At 32.3% G+C, this 24,210-nt stretch overlaps 5 protein-coding genes across 9 annotated transcripts; 2 read left to right on the plus strand and 3 right to left on the minus strand.

Annotated features, from left to right (window-relative positions):
• Nucleotides 1-634: 634 nt before the first annotated feature.
• Nucleotides 635-2,342, minus strand: LOC126654919 (uncharacterized). The gene is made up of 3 exons (XM_050348925.2): nucleotides 2,053-2,342; nucleotides 1,736-1,834; nucleotides 635-1,657 (listed from the first exon to the last, which is right to left on the minus strand). The coding sequence occupies exons 1-3, from the start codon at nucleotides 2,095-2,097 to the stop codon at nucleotides 713-715; spliced, it is 1,089 nt and encodes a 362-aa protein (XP_050204882.1). The 5' UTR covers nucleotides 2,098-2,342; the 3' UTR covers nucleotides 635-712.
• Nucleotides 2,343-6,002: 3,660 nt separating this feature from the next.
• LOC126655799 (uncharacterized) lies at nucleotides 6,003-9,915 on the minus strand. 2 transcript variants are annotated; one of them, XM_050350101.2, is made up of 5 exons: nucleotides 9,525-9,910; nucleotides 9,317-9,420; nucleotides 9,064-9,177; nucleotides 7,300-7,383; nucleotides 6,003-6,221 (listed from the first exon to the last, which is right to left on the minus strand). In XM_050350101.2, the coding sequence occupies exons 1-5, from the start codon at nucleotides 9,817-9,819 to the stop codon at nucleotides 6,165-6,167; spliced, it is 654 nt and encodes a 217-aa protein (XP_050206058.1). In that variant the 5' UTR covers nucleotides 9,820-9,910; the 3' UTR covers nucleotides 6,003-6,164. The 2 variants fall into 2 exon arrangements, with proteins under 2 accessions (XP_050206058.1, XP_050206059.1); XM_050350102.2 differs by lacking the exons at nucleotides 6,003-6,221; nucleotides 7,300-7,383 and adding an exon at nucleotides 7,435-7,878 and having other exon boundaries at nucleotides 9,525-9,915.
• Nucleotides 9,916-10,153: 238 nt separating this feature from the next.
• On the plus strand, nucleotides 10,154-14,802 carry LOC126655797 (alpha-ketoglutarate-dependent dioxygenase alkB). Of its 4 annotated transcripts, none has more exons than XR_007633089.2 (8): nucleotides 10,154-10,449; nucleotides 10,544-10,695; nucleotides 11,010-11,353; nucleotides 11,516-11,654; nucleotides 11,868-11,934; nucleotides 12,023-12,144; nucleotides 12,626-12,988; nucleotides 14,592-14,802. XR_007633089.2 is itself a non-coding variant. In XM_050350100.2 (7 exons), the coding sequence occupies exons 1-7, from the start codon at nucleotides 10,343-10,345 to the stop codon at nucleotides 12,757-12,759; spliced, it is 1,065 nt and encodes a 354-aa protein (XP_050206057.1). In that variant the 5' UTR covers nucleotides 10,154-10,342; the 3' UTR covers nucleotides 12,760-13,074. The 4 variants fall into 4 exon arrangements, 1 of the variants encoding a protein (XP_050206057.1); XR_007633091.2 differs by having other exon boundaries at nucleotides 14,617-14,802; XR_007633090.2 differs by lacking the exon at nucleotides 14,592-14,802 and adding an exon at nucleotides 13,803-14,026.
• A 1,959-nt stretch (nucleotides 14,803-16,761) lies between these two features.
• On the plus strand, nucleotides 16,762-17,318 carry LOC126654818 (uncharacterized). The gene has a single exon (XM_050348816.2). It carries the CDS (start codon nucleotides 16,856-16,858, stop codon nucleotides 17,153-17,155), a length of 300 nt encoding a protein of 99 aa, XP_050204773.1. The 5' UTR covers nucleotides 16,762-16,855; the 3' UTR covers nucleotides 17,156-17,318.
• Nucleotides 17,319-21,534: 4,216 nt separating this feature from the next.
• On the minus strand, nucleotides 21,535-23,862 carry LOC126655907 (chlorophyll a-b binding protein, chloroplastic). The gene is made up of 5 exons (XM_050350277.2): nucleotides 23,709-23,862; nucleotides 23,234-23,460; nucleotides 22,337-22,648; nucleotides 21,988-22,190; nucleotides 21,535-21,760 (listed from the first exon to the last, which is right to left on the minus strand). The coding sequence occupies exons 1-5, from the start codon at nucleotides 23,762-23,764 to the stop codon at nucleotides 21,743-21,745; spliced, it is 816 nt and encodes a 271-aa protein (XP_050206234.1). The 5' UTR covers nucleotides 23,765-23,862; the 3' UTR covers nucleotides 21,535-21,742.
• Between the last annotated feature and the right edge of the window lie 348 nt (nucleotides 23,863-24,210).

A 24,210-nucleotide genomic window follows, 5' to 3' on the forward strand; every position in this document is an offset into this window, starting at 1 on the left:
ACATTCCTGTTGTCCGGACAACAATTTCTTTTAATAGAGTATTTATCCCATGAGCATTTGCCATAAGAATTTTTTTAATTATTACTTATTTTTTTAATCATTAAAAGTTTCATATGGCTAACGCACTATTAGTTTATTATACGAATAGCATGACATGGTAATTGTGTTGTATAATTTTTCTTTTTTATGTGTCTTTTGTTGAAAGTATACCGTTGTAAAGCAACGGGGTGTATAAGATATGTAAAAATTGAGATTCTCTCAAGTTCATTTCAAGTTGAGGGGGTCATGTTCACGATCTATACTGTTTGTTTTAAAATAAACAGTGTAGATTAATTTAATTAACATTCTACTTTTTTGATACACTGTTCATTTTATAATGAACGGTGTATATAGTAAACATAACTCCCTCAAATTTAAAATAAACTTGAGTGAATCCCAATTCGATATGTAAACATGCATAACCACAACTATGTTCAATTTTATAGCAATAATTAATTTTCTAACTATGGATAGTTAACTAAGAAACCGATTTGGAATCTAATATTCAGTTCCATCAGCAAATCTACTTCTGAACCACAGACTAAAGAGCTAATCATACTACACATTACAATTATCACTTAATAAAAAGCATAACTGAAGCAGGAAATTAATAATATATAACAATAACTCAAATCTACATCCTTATTAATTACCAATTTGCCCCAAATTTTGGTTATGCCAAAGATGTAGAGGTAGTGGTATCAAATGATCTTTTCCTGACCAAAAGACATGTAATTTTTGATGGTTGAGAATGTGTATTATTATCCAACGTACATAGCACAAAATCCGGCCGGTGAAGGGCGAGAGCGAGCCGATCGTCCCCGAAAACTAATCCGGTAGCGTCGAGAAGGACATGCCAAGAATTTCTATGTGCTTCTGAAATCCAATGCAAAGAGTATCTAGTCTCATTCACTATAATTGGATAAGAAAATAGCCCTTTAGGTATATACTTACATTTCCTTCTGAAATATTGACTAAGTTGTGACCCTTTTACCCTTAGGTCTAACCAAGATTCTGGCATTGGAATAACCTTTGATTCTTTATGACTTGCAAATTCTCTAATTGCATCAAATTCTTCACTCATTATGGTCAAATAGTAATTTCCTTTAAAGAAAGGGTAGCTTTCTCCAATCATAACCATTCCATCTTTATAATTTGGCATGAAAATGACCAAATAGTCCTTTTCGCTAAGACCGCAGTGTTTCAGAGCTCTATTCTGAGCTTGAATTTCAGGAATTGAAATGAAATTCCCCTGAAATGAAGTTTTCTTGGAAAAAATATCAAGCAATCTTGACGATTCCAGCTGAGTTTTGTCGAGATCCGAAAGGCTACGAGTGAATGAAGGAGAAGAATCTTTCGAAACCGCAAGATTCTTTGGAGAAGTAGTATTCCGCTTTTCGTCCTGATTTGATTCTGATGGCTCTTCATTGCTAAAAAAATCAGCTGTGTCTCCTTCTTCCACAATTCCATTGCTATATTGTGGGTATTTCGCAAAAACGTACTGCCGGACGTATTCCATTTCAGTCGGAGTAATCGGTACTGACCATCTCAGGTCGAGGCCGCGGATGGTTGATATGGCTTCAGCTATCAGGTGAGCTGGAATTACTGTGTGCGCCTTCTGTTACAAGAAAAAAAACACTTGCTGATTTTTGAACTTTTCAAGCAATATTTTGCAAAGTTTATAAAAATTGCTTGCCTTTATGATCATGCTGCTCGGTCTTCCATTTACAAGCGGTGACATATCGGATCGAGAAGAAGCTTGCGGTTCTGTCGGGTTACCGTGTTCTGTTACATCCTGAAAGTCACAGATTATCACATCAGAATAACTCTGCTGAGAGGAAAACAACAAATAAATCGGAAACGTAGAAACAGGAAACGTCTAAAATCGCGAAATCACATTTTTTACAAGAATGTGTTGTAAAGATAGAGATTCATACTTTCAGAAGCATCTCCGTAAACGAAAACGAAACACGAATCCTTACAAGAAAACTTGAAAGGTAGAAAAGAAAGTACCTGAACTTGTCCAATTGGTACAATTTGCTCCAAATTATTCACCATTATGAATCTTCCTCCTTTCCTGAAGTTCAAAAGAGACTAAACACTGAGTATGAAGTGAGTCAGATGCATTAAAATATAGACTATTATGCAATATTTAAAAGAATCAGGACAATGAGAGAAACACTTGCTAATGACGAGAGCAATTTTTGGTTATATTTGACTATAAAACAGTAGGTTTATTATTTAATTTTGATTATGCATAATCATAGCATAAAATATTTGAATGTATTTAGCATATTCCTATAGGGATTAATTTAATCAAATATTCCATTGCAAGTCATTTGATAATATAAAAATGTGGTTTATTTTGAGAGGAGGCTTAATTAAAAATTAAAGTGATTTGGACCACTTGCCTACCCATAGCAAAGTATCAATCCGATTTTCAGATACATATACTGAGGATTAGGGTGTGTATAAACCGAACCGGACATAACCATATCAGAAATTGTCGGTTTGGTTTGTTTATTGTAAAATCTTATTCGATCTAATTCTTAATTTTGAACAAAGCGCATCGATGTAATTTTTTTTTGGTGACGAGGACTTACTCTACTGAGCCGAAACTCAATATCATTGTCAAATTCCGGGATGTAGACCGCCCGCAAGCTCACATACCTGGTAATTCCGGGCTTTAATGGCCAGCAATCCAACCTCAACCACTCCATATTAAGAAAAGGCGTAGACGGGGTTCGAACCCGCGACCTTTGGCGTCTAGATAGCTGAGACTTAGACCACTAGACTAAACCCGTACGGGCTGCATCGATGTAATTGTTTCATAAAATAATCTTTTAGGAATAATCTTATTTACTTAAAAATGACATTATCATTGATGGAAATGATTCAAATGAATGATATATTGCAATTTAGTTTAAATTTTATTCCCAAATTTACTACCTGTTATTTTTTTTTTATCTTCTATCTTTAAAATTTTCAAAAGAAAAAAATATTTTGTATTTTGATTAAAAAATCAAATAGAATCCATCATGGACTAACTCAGTTGATTTCAAGTTTAGACGTGAGATTAAAGGTCAGTTCAATGGTTCGAATCCCCTCGTCAACATGGGCTTGCAAGAAACATTGAACGAGTTGTTAAAACCCGTATTAAAGTGAGAGGCATTGGCGGTGAGATGCTAGGCTAGTCTCGAGAATTTACCCAGATGGTTGGACTCCGCTTCTAAAGGATAGTCAGGCCCCGTCGAGAGTTTTTTCTTTTATAAAAAAAGAAATTAAATCAAACCGAGTTAAGCTGAACTGAACCAAACTCGAATCTTTATTTCGGTTTGCTTCTTATTTTCTTTTTAAAAAAAACAAACGGTCAAATATTTCTATGGTTAAACCGAACCAAGCGGAGGAACATCCCCTGGTAACAATTCAAAATGTGCACAATTATTTATTATGAATTAGCAGATGCTATCCACCACTGCTTGTCTCAATTGGCCACAAATATGGACCGTAAGTATGTGATTTGAAGAACCTAAATTCGAATTTTATATCCATAAAATGAAATTTATTGGAAATATTTATAATGAGTTGTTAGAAAGCCCGTATTAAATGGGAGGTCCGGATGGTGGAATACCGAAGCTATTCTTTTCGAAGATTTACCCAGAAGGCCGGACTCCGTCAGAGATTCCCTCGATACCAAAACAAATAGCACATATTGTCATTAAAATAATGATTGATTTAGGGTTTCAGGAAGTTGGGAGTTATGTTTATTGTCCACTTGGTTGGTATGAAGGCATGTTTTTTTTTTGAAAATGGGAAATAGTAGGAATTCCTATTTAATTGAAAACGACTGGTCATGTTACCAGTCTACTAAACACAAAATTTGTAGCTTAGTTTAGAGTAGAAAAATGTTGCTTCATTACATCACATAAGGTCCGGTTGAGCTGTGCTGGTATGAGCTATTAGAGCTAGGGTTGTTCATACAGTTTGAATTAAACCAAAATGAAATATTATTTAATTTAAATAAAACTAGATTAATTTTTTAAAAATGTTTTTTTTTTTCAATTAAATCATACTAAACTAGTCAATTTGTTTGATTCGTTTAGTACGGTTCAAAATTATTTCATTTGTATTTAAACTTAATACCCCATCCGTTCCAATAGAGTTGTTCAATTTGTCATTATCACACAATTAAAAAAACACAATTAATGTTATACATTTTTATAAATTTTTTTACTTTTCTTTCTATACACTTATTTAATGTAGCCACCAATTCCTATTTACTTATAGATATCAATCAATACTAGCTCATTAGTGAGTAGAAAAAATAATTTTAACATTTGTTATTTATGGAGCAAGAGTTCCGAGACAAAATATAGAGAAAGTTGGGACGGATAGAGTATAATTTTTTTTATCTATAAAACCAAACTGAACTGAAAAATATTTTTTTTTTACTTTAATATCAAATAAAACTGAACCTAAATTAATTTAATTGTTCGGCTTAAATACCCCTAGTTGGAGCTATTAGATGAAATCCAACAAGTCAGAACAGTTTTTCCAGCAAGTGCATTTGTAAAAAAAATAATTTTCACACATTGATCGGCTCACAACCTCCTTCAACATCTAATTTAAACACTGCCATAATCTTGGAGAACGTAAAGTTTCTAGGAAGATAAAACTCGACGAATATGACTAAATTGTAAACTCTTGATTTTAGAGTCAAGTCAAGCTCGAGCTTGGTAGTTCAACTCGAATCAATTACACTCCTAGAGTGAATAATCCTATTTGGAAAATATGGTGATCCAGCAATAGTCAAATTGCATAATAATCTTCAGGAAAGTTTCATTTTCTCATTTTCTTCTTTTGAAGAGATTAACTATGGTAACTCGAATCTAAGACTTATTATTCTTATGTGGAACACTCGTAATAGTTGAGCTAACTCATCTCGTCAATCTTCGGGACAGTTGAGTTATAGAACTATAAGAATCTGGGAGGGGTATTCATTCTGCTGTCAAATAAAATTCCGTATGCTCCGTAATTTAAAGTTCTTATGCATAGGTGGAAATCAATCTGCCGCATACTCTTTCGATTGCCCCGTAAAATCAGTCAAAGCCAGGTGAAGTAAATTACCAGACAGAAAACAACAATGGATGCAAATGATAATGCATTTGGAACTTAGTTTAAACAGCATCTCAGAATCACTTTCCAACTACTATTCTCAGCTAGTCTCCAATCAACATCAAAGTATGGCTACTACGTTCAAAATTTATTATAATAATAAGTCACCGAAAAATTCATGACATAACCAATGACTACTTTGACTAATGCAATACAAAAAGGTATATGCTGACTAATAATCAAAAGATGCAAGATCTAGATGGAAATAGGAATCAATATGATGCAAAACATGTGATATTATCTTGGTATAACTAGGCGCAATGAAAAAAGAAATCAAAATATTTCCCGCTTTTATCAATTCGAATCAATTGTAGTTTAATTTGAAGGATTTTATTTCAACTGTAGCTAAGTCTACTCAATTGACTCATTTGAGTTTGATTTTGCTCACACAGCAGTCATTGAATGATTGCGTTTTCTTGTGTTAACCGTTTTCCATTCAATTGGGTGGATTCACCATTCAATTGTGTGGATTCACCATGCAATGACTGCCACATGAGCAAAATTATGCTTAATTTGTTCAATTCAAAAGACTTGACTACAATTGAAACAAAATCCTTCAGATCCGGTTATAATTGACAAAATTAAAAGGTTTGGTTAGAATCGATAAAGGCGCAAAGAGTTGAATTTTTTGGATCACTAGAACTTAAAAAAATGAATATCCTCATTTTCATTGCCTCACATAGCAAACCCTTGAATAGGAATCAAAATGGACAGAAATCCGTCGTTGCTCATGAAGTAATGGTTGACTTAGTTCACTAGAATGAAATGGCAGATTTGTGTTGATCATGTTACTATAAAAAAGAACCCTGATTTCTTCAGCAATATTAACGTATGGGTTAATCAAAGAACAAAACTAACTGAGGCTAGAGTACAGAAAATTTACAGGGAGAATGGTTAATCGTGAAGACTGCATGATTGGTACTCTCTACAAAAGAAAATGAAGTTTCATACTACAAAAAGTACTTCATTCTTTCGTCTCTCCTCATGGCATTGTATACAGCTTGAACCTGGACAGCGAAACCCAAAAAGGTTAAACGAGTTTCATATAACTCTGTCCACCGCAAGGAACAAAATAAATAGCATATAGTTTAGGGTTATATAAATCACATGTTTTTGCCATTTAATCACGATTTACAAAAGTTGGTAAATATATAATCCAACTACCATTTCTTAGAAAATCCGGTGAAAATTGATGATGTGAAACCCGAAGTTGGTCACGTCATTCACGGATCAAATCCAGCGTTTTAAAAATAGGGTTAATTCCATATAAAATCACCACCTTTATACGTTTTTTCATTTTAATCACGTCCTTTAAAAAGTGTCAAATAAAATCACCACCTTTCATTTTTTTGCAAATCTATCATCGACGAGTAAAATTTGATATCTTTTTCCTTCCAAATAAATGTTATAATTTGACTAATGCTCTATTGACATACAAAATACATTCCTCTTACTCTTTTCTTGTTGATTCTGGTTGTCGAGATACACCAAATTTTCACATTCGTGATAGATTTGCAAAAAAATGAAAGGTGGTGATTTTATTTGACACTTTTAAAGGACGTGATTAAAATGAAAAAACGTGTAAAGGTGGTGATTTTATATAAAATTAACCCTTAAAAATATGGCTCCCACATCATTAATTTTCACCTGATTTTCAATTGGTAATATGTGTATCAATTTGCGAAGAAATGGTAGTTGATGTATATATTTACCAACTTTTATAAAACAGATTAAATTGTAAAAACGTGTATAGTTCGTGAATTTATATGAAAATAACCCTATTATTTATTGTTTACAAGAAAACATTTTCTAGGTATTTTAACGGTCCTGTAAGGGATCACAAAATTTCCCTTTTCCCTAACTAGTCTATTTTTCCTTCTTCCTTTTGGATGGAATACACTGTTGCCGCTCTCAAACAGTGTATAACCTCATTCATCTTTTCTCTTCCGACTCGACAATGAAATGAGTAGTGATATTCATTAATAATGTTTATCTTTATTTTTCCTTATATTTTAGTGTTTGGGTGTTCTAGTGCATGGCATGTGTGACACAGTGGGAGATAGATAGATAGAGAGAGGTAGAGACCTGTTCACTGGAAATAACTTGAATGGGACCAATGTTAACAGACACATACTTGCCCCTTGATGATACTTTCTGCTTTACACGGCCCTGATAAAGCAGTTATTTCAGTTAGATTTTTGTTCTCAATACCAATAAATGTAGGTGGCTGAATATAACTGTTTGTCAAAATATATCAGTCAAACAAAAAGTAGCAATTAACATTGTCTATGTGTACAAAATAAAATCATAGCTGCCTATGCTCAGCAATAATCTATTTCAGATACCAAGAAGCTTTTCTGAAGCAAAAGAACAATCGAAATACGAAACAGATTGGCAATAACTAAATAGAGCAGCTTTGCAACTCTTGACACTGCAATTCATGACAGCCGAACAAACTTGCCAGATACTATGTAAACCAAAGTGTCCTCCTTACTAAGAATATTTAAAAATCTTTAACAAGAATCTTATTAGTCAGAGCACTTGGGTAAATGTTACAAAATCCTAGACGAAAGCACAATCACCAAACAAGTACGTCATCCAAAGAGAATGTTGGAAACAAAATCATCAAGTATCACTATCAAACTAGTCATGGTAATCGTGCACCTGCAATATAGAGTGAAGAGAAGTAATCTATCATTCTGCGGGAATTGTAGCTAAAGGTTGAAGAAAATAATTGCTTCCAGCCCATAATTATAACCATGAAGGGAAAATTTGCTAAGCTATCTGCATCCTTTGAACTTGTCACTTTAAAACAGTTATGAACTCCTATGAATATGATTGCCGCAAAGTTGTATTTTGCATGTTATTCTTCAAGGCCTTGACATTGTGCGGCAAGACAACCACCCATTAAAAGATTTACAGCTTGCATTGAATGCCCATCTCACAAGGACTCTCAAGGAACATAGTTTATATCCCCAATCAAGCTACTTTAGGACATATGGAATTTACGATGTAAATACAGCAGATCTTAATATAGTGGCTTAAAACTATAGATCTATATGATGGATAAATTGTCTGTTATGATGAATTACAAAGGTGAAGCCAATAATCATGGTAGCAGAACTAAAAGTCTATCTATATAAGAAATAATAGTACCTGTACCGCGGTCACACTAATAAAAACAAGGGTTAATATGAGAAGAAACCTAAAGTGGCCTCTCTTTTTTGTATAATAGCTGCCATAACAGTCTTAAATGCTCCTCTTAAAAGATATTAACTTTATCTAATAAGTTTTGAAACCTAAACCCTGTTGTCTTTTAAGTATACTATCTAGTATTGGAAGATAACCGAACAACTTTTCGATTGAGATCTGTACAGTTTCCTCTTTTCTCCTTAGTCTTTGCTATCCACAGCAGACGTGCTGCCTATTTGACTACTAATTTTATGATATTCAACATAGTTCTGGAAGACTGAAATTCCGCCGTTGATGTAGAGACGGAAAATTTTCTATTTCATTTCAGATTTAATAAATATAAACAATCCACAGGATACCAATATTGGCAATCAATTAACCTGATCCAGCGACTCACTGATTATCACCTAGATAAGTGATCATGACACATGATTATATTTTTTTGTCCGATCAAGTATCATCAATGTTATGTAGAAAATAGTGCAAGAAAGGGTTACTAAGTTGCAAACTGCTAAGTGTATGAAAATGAAGCTAAAGATACTGCACTAAAGAGTCACTTAAAGTCATATTTTAGTTAACATCCACCCCGAAATCCAATTGCACACTAAGTCTGAAAAAATAAAAATAAACTGGGAAAAGAGAAAAGATATAAAATACCTCAGGTATCGGTTGCTGAATTACAGACTCAACAGCAACAACCATAGCTTGCACAAAATCATCACCACCCGTTCCAATCGCCGTAAACCCTCTAACTGTTGGGTATGAGTTTACCTACCAAGTAAAATATGCAATTTTACTAATTTTTTGTGGGCAACTATGTAATGTAATCATGGCTAAATTACAATCTAAAACAAAGTTTGAATCTATAAGCAAAATGTCTAAAATGTTACAAAATAAACAAACAAATTACCTTTTGATCCAAAGCAAGCCATTCATTAGTAGAATCATCGGTCACTGTACCTCCAATAACCACATTAGTAGTCTGTCCAACCCTACCTTCGGTCTTTGAAACCTCTACAACCAAACACAACCGTAAAAATATAAAACACAGATTAAAGATAAGCTAAAACAGAATAATAAACAATTTTCACTAAATAATTTTTTGGTGAAATTGAAACCTGAAATGGCCTTAAGAACAGCTTCCTGGGGAGGTTCTTGCTCAAATTCATCTTCATCAGGAGCTGAGCTATAATTATTCAAATTATTACCATCATTATACGAGCAATTAAGGCGGTTTAATCTTGAAAAATGAAAATTACGAGCCCTAATGCTTCGTTTTTTTCTGCTACAAAATCCACAGCTCAAATTTTGCTTGAATTGAGGGGTAAACAGAGCTCGATTTTGAAAATGAAAAGGTACCCATGGCTCTGTTACAAACGCCGAGCAACGTATAATTGTCCTGGTGCACGCCATTTTTGCTAATTTGAGAACTGATTGATATTTATCTTCTCGTTAAAAGAAGTTTTTTTTTTTTGCTTTAGGTTTGGCCATTCGATTTTCCAGATATTTTTGTCCCGTTTATCGTTTGAATTGTGACATGGCAGTTTTGAGTGGATGTAGCAATAAACTGGGTGCTCATTATTATTTCAATGGTCAAAACGGCTTTTGAAAAGACAATAGTAACCTTAATGCTTGCGATTATTCTTATTCATTCAAAGGACTTTATTGTCTTTGAACGTTGAGCGACGGAGAGAAAGTGGAGTGGTCGAATCAACTTTCGTCGTCGTTACCGTCTGTTTTCGCGGGAGAAAGCAATTCTGATACCGCTACGTTTGCAAACGACAACACGTTAACACAAAGTAACAGAGAAAACGCAGTACAACACTGTCGTCCAGATAGAAACCGCATGAACTCAGAAAAACCCTAATTAAAATTGAAATCAAAGAAGCAAGCAAGTGAAAAACTAAATCCCATCCCAACTCGGCGATTAATTGAAATGTACGGCTCCGATAAAGTCTCCGATGACGCCGAGAGAACAGCATTCCGTAGAGCTGAGAAGCAATACAAACTTTACTACGATCAAGATTCCAAATCAGCTAAGAAGTAATTTACCTATTATAACGTTTACTTGTTTTTTTCTTTAATTGATTTTGACATTGTTTAATTAAGAGTTCACTTAGCAAGTAATTTTATGCAGGAAAAAGAGACCCAAACCGGTGGATTTATCGGAGGTTTTAGATTTCAAGTTAATTTTAGATTCTTTCAAGCTGAATGGTGAACTTCCTGATGGAATTATTGCATTTCAAGGCAATTTTGATCGTCCCGTCTTCTGCTTGGAAAGTCGCCCCGGTATATTTATTACTTTGTTATGAATTGAATTTTAACTTGCACTTTTTATAAATTGTATTAGTTGATCATGAATTCAAGCAAATTGCTTGAATTTCGAGATAGAAATGTATTGAGTGGCAAGTAATTTCTATAAGAAAAACATAACATAATTGAAATGAAACTAGTTTTTATTCAATATACACGATTTCATTTCGAATAAAATATAAATTGTAACGATTTTTATGCTTTAGAGAATTCATTCTGCTGAACTCTTGCGTTCTTTGTTGTTTTCAAAGAAATTATGGAGATTTAAGAGTGGGATTTTATTTCCATAGGTTTCTATTTTATCAGTGGAGCACTGAGCGTCGAAGAACAATGCATGTGGATAAGAGAGAGTTTGACAAATTTTCCGCAGCCTGCAAATAGAACAAATCATAATGCTATATATGGTCCTATACATGATTTATTTACATCCGCGAAAGAGGGTAAAGTACTTATAGAGGATGAGAATACACCTCCCGGCTTGGATTCTGGGTGTAATAACGATGCCCGTAGATGGACGTTTTGTGAGGAAGATGTTGCTTCACTGAGAGGAAAGACATGTAAATCTGTTTCAGCCTCATCGTTATTGAGAAAGTTGCGATGGAGTACCCTCGGCCTTCAATTTGACTGGTCCAAGGTAATTAATCTTACTTTTCCAATTGCAGAATTGCATCTTGTATACTCATCTATTTGTTGTTTGTTAGCATTGACTAATTAGTACTCAACTCAAAATAATAGACCTATTGATTACACTTAACAATTGGAATGAATTTCTAAATTCATCTTGCCCATGGTGCAGCGGAATTATAATGTACATCTCCCACATAATAAGATCCCTGATGCACTTTGTCAGCTGGCTAAAAAGTTGGCTGTTCCTGCAATGCCTATTGGAGAAGAGTTTCATCCAGAAGCTGCGATAGTAAATTATTTTGGATCAGGTAAATGTTACAAAGGATTATTTATCAGTGCTGTGTTTAACGATAAGTTGCTGACTTTTAAATTTACTAACTGAAGTTCAAAATCAAGATACTCGTATACATTTATAAGCTAAAGATTCAATATTGATTTTATTTTAATTCAGTGGAAATTGGAATTGTAAAAATATTTGCGCCAACTGTTGCAACTAAGCTTGATAATATATATCTTTTCAGGTGATGCGCTTGGGGGTCACCTGGATGATATGGAAGCAGACTGGAGCAAACCTATTGTAAGCATGAGGTATTTATGATCCTCTCTCGTCTTTCTTATTTTTTTTTAATAGTCCAATATGAAGAAGACGTTGCTGAGCGTATAATTTATTTCTCAGTTTGGGCTGCAAGGCTATTTTCCTTTTGGGAGGAAGAAGTAGGGAGGATCCACCATTTGCAATGTTTCTTCGAAGTGGTGATGTAGTGCTCATGGCTGGAGAAGCAAGGGAATGCTTTCATGGTAAACTTTAAATTTCATGAGTTTCAGCTTCTGGATAAAGTATGTACTGAAAATGAAGATCTATACTACAATATCCTGTAGTTATAACTTATACGTATCATTTTTCCACCTTTAAACATTTAATCATCAAACTAAAGGAACAATCAGTTTGGCAGTGAATGCAGTTAATATTACTTCCCTGAATGTCGACCTTTTTGTCTTCGGGTAGTAGAATTTTGATTTTGTGTGCATTTAAAAGAAGAAGTGTAGTCAGCAAGTCCGGATCAAAAAATTTACTTTTAAATCGGCAACAAGAGAAGTGTACACGATTTAAAGGATGCTTCCTTCATGTCTGTGAAACAGAATCCATTTCAACAAGATGATAACATGAATGGAAGATTTTTTTGCATTTAGTACCACCTTAGATATGTATATGTATTATTGTTTCAGTGGCTTCCGCAACTCATTAGTTTCCAACTGCATTTGTTTTCAACTTTTGCAGGTGTGCCTCGGATCTTTATTGACGAAGAAAAATCTGAAATAACGCCTCTTGAAATGCATTTCTCACAAGACAAAGATTTCTTGGAATATGCTAGAACTTCAAGGATCAACATCAATATCAGACAAGTTTTCTGAGTTCTTTTATTCCCTTTTCAACCGAATTTTGAAATCTCGGTTAGTATTCAATTGAAGAGCTCCTCACAGGGGATGGATTTATTGGTGGAAAATTTACAGTTGTTGAAGATCTCTAAATACAACGAAGATTATACGAATTACCAGTAAATTCGAAGAAAAGGTGGAGGGCATTTACCCCATTGAATTGAAACTATACTGCCAACAATCTTTACGAATATCATCTTGAACTGTAAGTTTTCTTGTCTCTTAATATTGATATTGCTGCGATTTTTTTACCATTAAATGGAAAAGAAGCAAAACAACTACTTGGAATTATTTTTAATCATTTCGTTTTTGGATCATCTGATTATATCAATCTCATTGTCATATATAATATGTTATTTTCCAGCTTACATTAAATTAGTTTCTCACTTCCTAAGAAAAAACATGTGCTTTATATAATGCCGAAGGCTTAGTCGGTACTTGTGAATTTGTAATTGACTTGGCATGTGAATGTAGAAGCTTGGAGTGTAGTGGCTTCGGTTTATTAGAAAATTTTGTTTCTAGTAGCACCTATAAAATGATGAATGGCGAAATTGAATGTGCATATAAATTTGGAAGAACTAGGAAAGAAAAAAGTTTAAGTGTATGTATCGTAATGGTGTTTGGTCAAACCGGGAATGAATTACTCGGAATACTTAATTGTTTCGAAGATATTTCTCACGTTAAGAAACCTTTAATCCAATTGAGGATTTTTTTTCCCTTAACAAAATTAGCTAATATAATGAATTTTTTTAGAAAACTAATCGAGGTCTATCCACTCATAGAGTTAGGGGTGTGCATTCAGTTCGAACCAAACTGAATTGAATTGAAATTTTGATTTTTATCAAGCTAAACTAATTTTAATGGTTTAGATATCGGTTTGTATAACAGTGAACTGAATCTTTTAACTTTTAGAATTAAATCAATTACAAAAATATTATTTTTATTATTTTAAATCTGTTGAACCAGGTTAAATTTTTTAGTTGGATATGATTATTTGATTTGATTCCATTTTTGTATAGGGTTATAGAGATGGTCCATGCGTAAATTACCGATGTGTATAAATTTTGTCCAAGCACACCAAGGCACCCCAAAATAAGATCTATTTTTGTCCAAGTACACATGCAAAGTCAACATCCAATCATACTCCAAAGAGGGAAAATAAAATTAATTTTCTTTCTCATTAGACACAATTTTCACTCAGTTATTAAAAATTTCAATTCTCCGTTGATTTTATGCGTTTAGAATTTCAAGTAGGAGTATATTTAATATAATTGAATTTTATAGATTACAAGGAATATACTAATATTTATGTTTCGATTTATTTAGAATTATATTTTTTAACTATATTTAATTGGTTATATGATATTTTTTGGCATAATCACTTTTTAAATCCGAATGTTTACATCTTTTTACCAATTACGATCAAACTTTTTAGCTTTTATAATTATGTTTAATTTAATTTTTTTTACAACCATATCCAAAATTTAAATTTTATTTTTTAAATTTTATAATAATCGAAATGTATTTAGATATAGAAAGGGCATCTTTTATCAATTGTTTTCCATGAATCTTCCATGAGTGCTAATGCAATTATAGGGCTTTTTTCATAAACAACCAACATTTGCTAAATTATTACTTTTATACAGACAAGAGTTTTCAATATGAAAACTACTGTACACGCTGAAAAATATTACTTTTATACGGATCTATATATATAAGATATTTCAAGTCAAACCTTCATAAATGAATAATTTTCTCTCTCATCACAATTAATTTTTCTTTCCTCTCTCTCAACTCATCTCTCTCAGCTCGTGTTTGCTCCATCGTTTTCAGCCGCGACGTCCTCTGTTCTTCCGCTCCTCTATCATCGTTCTCATCATCGTCTCTGTCATCGTCTCTGCCAACGCCATCATCTCCTATGGTCGTCGTCGTCATCAATTTTGATTTCAGATCTACAATTTATTCATTGTTCTTCTTCTTCTTTTTCTTTTTTATTTTCATATCTACAAATTTTATACTGTTTTTTCACCATTAAACATGTATGAAGATTATATTTAGAGAATATAATGTTAATTATATGTTATGTAAAATAAATTTGTGGTTTACTGAAATAATTTTTTGTTATTTCTGTATTTTTTTGTAATTGATTGTATTTCTGTGTTTTTTATTCTGCAACACAATTTATTGATGATGGTTGATTGCTGAATAATTATAATGTTACAGCGTTGTTGATTTTATGTTGATTTTGTGTTGATAATCAGTTGGTATTTGTTTGATTTTAACATTGAAAAATTTTATTCTAGAAAAATATTGGTAAATTAGATAATTTTGACCGTGAAATAAATTAAAAAATAAAATCTAACTGAAATTAGATAATGATATGTTAGCATTATCATGTTGACATGTTGTTGATTTCTTGTTGATATTTTATTAATTGTCACCGTCTTTTAAAAATATATGTTCTATTTTATTTTTTATGTTGATTCGTTGTTGATTTATCGTTGACATTATGTTGATAAGTATTTCGACTTTTTCCATACTAAATTTTATGTTGACATGTTGTTGATTCGTTGTTGATTTATTGTTAACATTATGTTGATAAGTATTTCAACTCTTTTTTATATTCAATTTTATTTTGACATGTTGTTGACATAAGGTTGATAACATGTTGATTTTTTAATCACTGAAAAAAAAAATTAGTCTTAATTTGTTGTGTTGATGAGCTGTTGAAATGCTTTGATAATATGTTGATTGTTTATGACTTAAATCAATCAATGTTCTCATTTTACAAATATCTTGACAAAATCAACATTAATTGTTGATATCGTGTTGACATTATGTTGATAACTTGTTAATATGATAGTAGTAATTCTACTTAAGAACAACAAATGTACAAAATGTTTAAAATAAATGAATCAGATAAAGAAATTATCAGAGTAAGTAATCAAAATAATATGAAAAAACAACAACAATAATTCAAATGAAAAAATAAAATTATTCTTACATATAAAAATAAAAATATATTAAATATACACCAACACAATAGTTCACAAAATATTAAAAGTTTATTTCACAGACAATATTATCTTATTTGTCAATGTTGAAATAAAAAAAATCAGTTGATATCAACATAATATCAACATAAAATCAACAACACTGTAACATTACAATAATTCAGCAATCAATCATCATCAATAATCGTTCTGCAGAATAAAAAAACGCAGGAATACAACAAAATACAAAAAAATGCAGAAATAGCAAAATTTTATTATATAAAATCACAAAATTATTCTATATAACATCAAATAAATATTAAATTTTTTAAAGATACTCTTTATACATGTTCAATGATGAATAAACAGTAAAAGATAAACAAATTACAGATCTGAAAATGAAAAAAAAATAATAAAAAATTTCAGATCTAAAATTAAAAAGAGAAAAGAAAGATGGCGCGGTGAGAGAAAGGCGGAACGGTGAAGGCGGAGGCGGCGGAACGGCGAAGGCGAAACGAAGGAAGCGAAAGAGCAAAAATCGTGAAAATATTCTTTCACGGCTCAAAAGAAATCGTGGAGAAGAAGAATGATTGAGAGAAATAAGAAAAATCGTATAAAAGAAAGAAATTCAAAGTAGAAGTTATCAAAATAAGAAAATGAGGTAGGTAAAGTAAAGATTTGGATTGGGCCGTATAAAAAAAAAGAGTGGCTGATTTTCTGTATTCTATATAAAAAGCCCGCAATTATATGAGCATAATTGGACTCAGGCCTACTTTCAAACCCGAGCCCACTTCGGCCCATAGAATGAACAGTCCAGCTACAAGAGAAGAACACAGCAGCTTCGTTTCTTCACTACTCTCCAAAAATTACTCGTTGCTTATACGCCTCAAAGGCCAAGCCGCCACCCACCACCAAACGATTACGTGTCTACGTGTACAATTCTATTACCTCTTTATAATATTTAATTTATTACCAAATCCTATAAAAAATACAAAAAAATCTCCATTCACAAATTTTAACTTCAACTCAACCAAAAAAAATCTATTTTCCTCTCATCTTCTCAAATCTCATTCATCCCAATGGGACCAATAGTATTAACCCAGCTGGCAACCGGTCTCAGCGTCCTAGCCGGAGCGGCTCTGGTTAAATCGATCATGGATCAAAAGCCCATGGCCGGTCCTTTCTCACGTTGCCCCACTTGCAACGGAACGGGTCGGATTAATTGTTTATGCTCCCGGTGGTCGGATAGAGATGTGGGTTGTCGGACTTGCGCTGGCTCCGGTCATATGGCGTGTAGTAGTTGTGGTGGGTCTGGTACTGGACGGCCACTTCCTGTTCGGATAGCGGCCCGACCTCCTCCTTCGAACGGATCTTTTTGACCCGATTTGTGGTATATAGAGTTGAAAGTTGCTTCCTCCATCTCTGTACTATGTTTTTGTAAATTTTCTTGCTGAAAAATTACAAGAATTAGATTGATTAGTAGATTGTAAGTATCGGTTATTATATGGTTTCTGATAATTCATATAAAATTATCAATTTTTATACTGATTTGTTTCTTGATTTAGTAGATGTTCACTTGTTAAGTATTTTACAAATTCTGGAATTAACTTTATAGATGTAATTCAATAGTATCTGATAAAACCAAGATTTGAAGCTGTTCTGCAGGAATCTATGCTGCTAAAAAAAGCAGTGGATAGTATGCTGCAATGGTTTATTATTTTAATTTTATAGAGGTAAATGTATGATCGTACAAATTAATATTAATATTTTTATTATTATGCTAATAAGACTCTAAAATTTGAATAAATATGACTCTTTTTTATTTTTCTAGTATATGGATAATCGGAAAAATCATAGATCGAACTGCCGAATTGGAAAAATGTGAGGAGCTATCGTTAGTTTTGTAAAGTTCACGAGTTGGAGATAACTGCTCAGGACCTCCCGACTAATTCTACCATAGTAGCCAATGATAGACAATAATTTTTTTCAAAACACGGCTTACAACTTTTATTGTACCGTGCACTTCAAATAGCAACTATTTTCAACATCTCAAAAGGTGTTGATTTAAAACCCTTGATCTATGATTCCACGCATAAAGATTTATTTAAAAGAAGCGAGAATGTAGAAGATGGCTTATTCACCCAATGAAAAACTTTTTTTCATTTTTCGCTATTTTCTGGGCTTTCAATGGTACAATGAGATTGAAACCATTTATTTGATAATTTTAAAGATACTTAAATATCAATTTGAAAAAAAATTAAAGATTGCGTCCTAATAATAACATTAAAAAAAAGTTACAATATCCAAAACAATCCTTTAAAAGGAGAATAATGAAGCTTGAAAAGCAAGTAAAACATAATGAAACTAATTTGCTTAAAGAAATGACTATTAGTCGAATCAAATTTAACTTCTCTAGCTAAGGACATGGCTCGATTCTGTCCCCGAGCCGCATCATGGGAAAAAATGATTTTGCTCAATCGAATTGGATGCTCGACGAGCTGGAGCTATTGAAAGAAATGAAGCTCAAGCAAGACTTGTTGCTCGACGAGCCAACGAACTGACCTCGAGTTGGATCAACAACATAAGTATTTTCGCTCAAGCAGCACATAAACTCGACGAGCAGACTCAAAATCCTCTAGCAGTTACTTTGACAGAACAAATCTTGGTCGAGAAATAGTCGATGCTCAATAAGATGAATCAAAAGGCTTGAGCTATACTAGTCTAGGAACAAAGAAATATAACGATAATCTAGCTTATATCTTAAGATGCTGCATTAATTACCGCATTTTGAAGTATTCCAAGGTAACAACATCATGAAGCACTAGATCAACAGAAGCTAGTTTATCCGCGACTCGATTTCCTTCTCTATATATGTGAAACATGGAAGCGCATTTTCCTCAACTGCTTGAATGAAGATGCTTATCATTGAGATAATAAATGTTTTTAGTTCGATTAGATAACATAAAAAATTCTTTTTTTGCTTAGATTCGGTTTTGAACATGAAAAGAGTCAATTTTTTAGTAGAAATTGAACTCGAAAACTTATTGAACCAAAAAATCAACCGAACTAACTAATTTAGATTAAATTGAAAACTTTTTCATTTTTATAAATTCAGTTTGGTTTAATTTTCAAAAGAAAGAAAAAATTTTAATTCGGAAAATATAGAAACATTAAGAACTAAGAAGTGTCACGAATATAAATACTATATTAATCATCTTTAGGAAGAATATAATTAAAATAAACCTAATCTTTTATATTCATTAGAATTTGAGAGGATTTCTATAATATGTAGCATATCTGCTCACCGAGGAATCACTCATTTTTTAGATTAATCAATTTGAATTCTATTTGGAATTCCATTATTTGATGAATTGTCCATAGGAATTTTGCACTAAGGTTTTTTTTTTTTTTGACATAGATAGAATTCCGACTACAAGAATCTCATTTTGTTTTAAACAAGGAGTATTCCTATTAAATAGCACCACCTTTAGCGTTTTTTGCGATTTAAGCCACTACTACAAATTGTCTCAATTGTTAGCCCAAATTTTTCATTCTTTTTAATTATTAGCCCAGGTCCCAATTCCGGCATCTGAAATCTCACGTGGCTCGCCGAATTGCCTCGTCAGCGCCAGCGTGACCTTTTTATGCGACGTCGTTTTGGATTATTCCTATCAAATAACACGAACTACCATTTTGTCTCAAATATTAGCACAACTTTTTAAATATTTTTAAATTTTAGCCTAAAATCTGTTTTCGGCTATTTGAATCACAACTAACCCTACGTCACAAATTTACAACCCTAAAATCACAACCATAAATTCACAAACTCTAAAAGCTATGTATGCTATGTTACTATCAACTGTTACAGAATGCTATGTATGCTATCAACTGTTACTCACAGCTACTGAATGCTATGTATGTAATCAACTGTAAAACCATATAAGTACAATAAGTTAGTAGTTGTATTAATAGCGTCTACTTCATCTTAATAATGGGTCATATAAGTGCAACAAATTAGTTTAATTGATATAAATATATTTAACGGGTTATATAAATATCGCTCTCATGCAAACAATTACTATTTAGAAATGAATTTTATATTTTGATATTTTAATTAATTTTAATTAATTTTAATTGTAAATAAAAATAATTTATTTAAAGACAAAGTATTATATTTGATATTTTGATTAATTTTAAAGTTAAATAACGGGTCATGTAAATTTCTTAATTAACATTAATACATATAACGAGACATATAAATGTCGCTCATATGCGTAACATGTGATAATAATAAATTAATATTATATATAATGGGTCCTATTAATTAATATCACAAACGTGGTATAGTTTCTATTTAAATAAAAATAATTATAATAATATATTTACAAATAAAATATTATATTTAATATTTTAATTAATTTAAAATTTAAATAACGGATCATGTAATTGTCGCTCACATTTGTAACACGTGGCGAAATGCTAGTACTATATATAAAACCACGGGTGCAGGGGGGACAGGCACATTTACGTTATTATCCTCTTCATTTTATAAAATATAATTATTAATTAAAAACTATTGAGATAATTATTAGAAAAAGAATACTAACTAAAATAAATTACTAATTTAGAGGACTAATTAAATTAAACTACTATATTAAGATAATTGTTTAGAGTACTAATTAAAATAAACTATTATAAATATTTAACAATTATTATTTTAATTATATGTAAATCATATAAAATTCTAAATAAGGTAAACTACTTTTAATAAATTAATTTTTATTTATTATTTGATTTTTTAATTTAAATTCTTTATATATAATTATAAAATTTTATTATCAATTAAAAAATGTTGAACTATTAAATTAATCATCCAAAGTATTATATAAGATAAACTATTCCTAATTAACTATTATTTTAAATATTATTTAATAATTTGACGAGTCACACTGCGAGCCAAGTGTGAAACACATTAGTTATTCTTAAATGTGCACATTGGATTCCAATACCCGAAAACAGATTTTAGACTAAAATTTAAAAATATTTAAAAGGCTGTGCTAATATTTGAGACAAAATGGTAGTTCGTGTTATTTGGTAGAAATAATCCAAAACGACGTCGCATAAAGAGGCCACGCTGGCGCTGACGAGGCAATCCGGCGAGTCACGTAAGATTTCAGATGCCGGAATTGGGACCTGGGCTAATAATTAAAAAGATTGGAAAGCTTGAGCTAACAGTTGAGACAATTTATAGAAGTGGCTTAAATCGCAAAAAATGCTAAAGGTGGTGCTATTTAATAGAAATACCCCTTTAAACAACATTATACAATAATGTTCTTTATGCATAATCAGTTCAATAATCCTTTTTTTCTTGTGCATATTCTAAGATGAATCTATGCATTATTTTTCTAGTTGAGAGTAATTATGTAGTTACCACTTTATATCCTTCCATTAATGATTGGTGGAGAGCATTTATACCATTTGAGGAGAGATTTTTAGGTAGACTAACTCCACCACGTTATCCGTGGACTAGCCTATTATATAATGACACGTCATTAAAATAATGGCAATCTTGTAAATTTGTTTATTACTTATTTACACTTTTGAATAGTAATATTACAAGATTGCCATCATTTTAATGACGTGTCATTATGTGATAGGCTTAGTCCACGGATGACGTGGTAGACCGAGTCTACCTAAGAATTTCTCCCATTTGAGATATAGCTCATTGGTAGTATCAAATAGAAATTGAGGGCAAAGATTTAGTAACATAATAACAATGATGGCTAATATATATTCATAAGCATCTAAGTTACAAATTTTGTACATTGCAAGATCAAGCACAATTTCATGAAGAAACCATAACACAGGCATTACAGCTTCTATATGATACATAAAACTTTTTTTAATTTGTTTCAGCAAATACAAAATGCTTCAAATTTCCATCTTATGTATCACTCTTGATTTCTTCACTTGGGGGTGAATGCCTGAAATACATAACATAAAAGACAGTCAGAAAAAAATACAATAATAGAAGCGGAAGATGTCAGTAGATTCGTGATAATTTTTTCGCAAAGAGATGTCATAGCCGATAAATTATATGATTTATTTATTTATTCCATCAAAATTTAATCCGGTCGGAATAACTAAAAACTCGAGAGAATAACATTATTGAATCATTAAAACGACTTATATAGAATTAACGTATACTTACAGAAAAAACTGTAGCATGACCAGGATCAGCAAGATGGGCAAAAAGATTGTCAATAGGACCAGCGCCGGTGTAAATGTGTTGGAACCAAGCACCCATTACAGCCAACATAGCCAATCTTCCGTTCTTGATTTCCTTAGTCCTCAATTCCTTCAGCTTTTGTGCTGAACCACTGCCCCATCCAAGTGGGTCAAACCATAGTCCACCTGCGGCACGGAAGACTCATAAATTTTTTATAAGACGAACAAAAATATAAAATAATATATGCTTTATTAAAAAGTATTTAATCTTTAAATTTATAAGATGGGCAACTATTCACCATACGCTCTATGTAAGTCCGTTTTATTCTCACCTGGATAACCAACGTCTGTACCCGTGAGCTTGTTGTTGGGGAAGATGGGGTCGGTGTTGACACACCCGGGCTTGAGAATGTCGGCCCATCTTCTTCCCTCGGCCCATCCAATAAAAACGAGCTCAACGACGAATAGAGTGGTGGTATCAGTGAAGTATTCCAATTTGCCAGCATCATACCAAGATGGAGTGTTTAAGATACCAATTTTGGTGAGGAATTCAGGAATGAAAATACCAGCTGCACCCAACATTGCCCATCTGCAGTGTACTAGCTCTGCTTGTACATTCCATCTTAGGGTTTCAGGGTCAGATCCTGTTCAACAGTTCAAATCCATTAATATCAAGCAATTAATTATAAACTATTGCAAATTAAATACTTAAATTATTTAAATTTTATCACATATATCAAATGCTACTTAATTTTTAACATTTTTTAATACCCATATTTGAATTTTATTTGAGGCGAAAGTACTTTAATATATTTTGGCTAAATTAACTGACATGGCAAACAAGATTATAGTACTATATGTTACCACATCAACTGCCATGCTGTAAGCCACTTCAATAAAAAGGAAACATAATGACTGACGAGAAGCATATTTTAAAAATATACTTCAACGAGTTGTTATGTCACTTTAATTTGGTCGATAAATATTTAATTAATTTCATTTTAAACAAAAATAAAAGTTATATATATTTGTCTCAAATTAATAGGCAGCAATTTCATCTATGTGTTCTAAATTATATGTCGTTACTTATTATTTAAATGATCGATTATCATATTTACGCTCATTAATTAATGATAGAATGCATTACAAAAAATAAAAAATAGCAAAATAAGCATACATTAGATAAAGATAAGTATAATGTTGTAAATTAAGCAGATTTTTGAACGTACCAAGACCCAAGGGATCAAAGCCAAAGTCTCCAGGAAGGCTGCCATCTAGCCATGCAGGAGGAGTACTGCCTGGAAACCAGAGGGGTCTATCAGGATCAGCTGCAACCGCGCTCACTCTAACCGATCTTGAACCAACCGATGACGCGAGCTTTCGCACCGTCACCAATTTCTTCCCGCTAAGGAACGAAGCCTTTGCTGCTCCTACTACTGATCCACTCTTTTGGGAACTACATTTATGTCATCAAATTATTTAGCAAATATGTTCCAAAATGGTAAATCGCGTATTTCAAACAGTATGGTCCGTCAAATTTACGGGTTGTGATAAATATATCCATTATAACTATAGAATCCTATTTCCTAACTACACTAATAGTCACGTGAGCAATGCGTTCGGACCATATATATTTTGAATATAATACATATGGTCCGAACGCATCAATTCTTAAGGGCGACTGAAAATTTAGGAGAAACTTGCCTGGGCGACGAGATGGAAACAGCTGCAATGGCAGAAGAAGCACAAGCAGAGGCCATTTTTTTTTCTTTTTTTCTTTTTTGCTCTGAGTGAGAGTTGTGCTGTGATGGAGTAATGTATGGATGGATTGGTGGGAAATTTGTTAATGTAATACAGGGCTTATCCTTAAAGGATAGGAGAAATGGTGTCTAATTGGCTGAGTGATTGCCATGTGGCATATAGAATCTGAAATTTTCATTTCTTTACCTCTAATTGATGTGTCTAGTTGGATTTTTCAGAAACTGGTGGCTCAGATTCTGTGTGTTGAAGTTGATATATCTAAATATCATTGGCAATGGGTCCTAGTACCAGGGGGTGTAAATTATTCACAAATTGGTGGCTCAGATTTTTTAACCAATATTTTTCACTCGAATTATTCACAAATTGGTGTAGTATATGAGTAGGGCTTTAAATGAGCTTGCTATTTGATCCGGCTCGTTTGTTAATCTAAATGAATGGCGTCGAA

The sequence above is a fragment of the Mercurialis annua genome, linkage group LG7 (genome assembly GCF_937616625.2).
Source record: "Mercurialis annua linkage group LG7, ddMerAnnu1.2, whole genome shotgun sequence".
Taxonomy (NCBI): domain Eukaryota; kingdom Viridiplantae; phylum Streptophyta; class Magnoliopsida; order Malpighiales; family Euphorbiaceae; genus Mercurialis; species Mercurialis annua.

What these genes read in the sequence shown, in the direction of transcription:
- LOC126655799 (XM_050350101.2), bottom strand. Translation starts at nt 9,819, where the DNA reads ATGGCGTGCACCAGGACAATTATACGTTGCTCGGCGTTTGTAACAGAG. An exon ending in GGCTTGCTTTGGATCAAAAG is followed by an intron (nt 9,178 to 9,316) that starts GTAATTTGTTTG and finishes TTTACTTGGTAG; the next exon opens with GTAAACTCATACCCAACAGT. An exon ending in TTCAGCAACCGATACCTGAG is followed by an intron (nt 7,384 to 9,063) that starts GTATTTTATATC and finishes CTGCTTTATCAG; the next exon opens with GGCCGTGTAAAGCAGAAAGT.
- LOC126654919 (XM_050348925.2), bottom strand. Translation starts at nt 2,097, where the DNA reads ATGGTGAATAATTTGGAGCAAATTGTACCAATTGGACAAGTTCAG. An exon ending in TACCAATTGGACAAGTTCAG is followed by an intron (nt 1,835 to 2,052) that starts GTACTTTCTTTT and finishes TGTGACTTTCAG; the next exon opens with GATGTAACAGAACACGGTAA. An exon ending in CGAGCAGCATGATCATAAAG is followed by an intron (nt 1,658 to 1,735) that starts GCAAGCAATTTT and finishes TTCTTGTAACAG; the next exon opens with AAGGCGCACACAGTAATTCC.
- LOC126655797 (XM_050350100.2), top strand. Translation starts at nt 10,343, where the DNA reads ATGTACGGCTCCGATAAAGTCTCCGATGACGCCGAGAGAACAGCATTC. An exon ending in CTGCTTGGAAAGTCGCCCCG is followed by an intron (nt 10,696 to 11,009) that starts GTATATTTATTA and finishes TTATTTCCATAG; the next exon opens with GTTTCTATTTTATCAGTGGA. An exon ending in AGCAAGGGAATGCTTTCATG is followed by an intron (nt 12,145 to 12,625) that starts GTAAACTTTAAA and finishes CAACTTTTGCAG; the next exon opens with GTGTGCCTCGGATCTTTATT.
- LOC126655907 (XM_050350277.2), bottom strand. Translation starts at nt 23,764, where the DNA reads ATGGCCTCTGCTTGTGCTTCTTCTGCCATTGCAGCTGTTTCCATCTCG. An exon ending in CTTTGATCCCTTGGGTCTTG is followed by an intron (nt 22,649 to 23,233) that starts GTACGTTCAAAA and finishes ACTGTTGAACAG; the next exon opens with GATCTGACCCTGAAACCCTA. An exon ending in TACAGACGTTGGTTATCCAG is followed by an intron (nt 22,191 to 22,336) that starts GTGAGAATAAAA and finishes TCCGTGCCGCAG; the next exon opens with GTGGACTATGGTTTGACCCA.
- LOC126654818 (XM_050348816.2), top strand. Translation starts at nt 16,856, where the DNA reads ATGGGACCAATAGTATTAACCCAGCTGGCAACCGGTCTCAGCGTCCTA.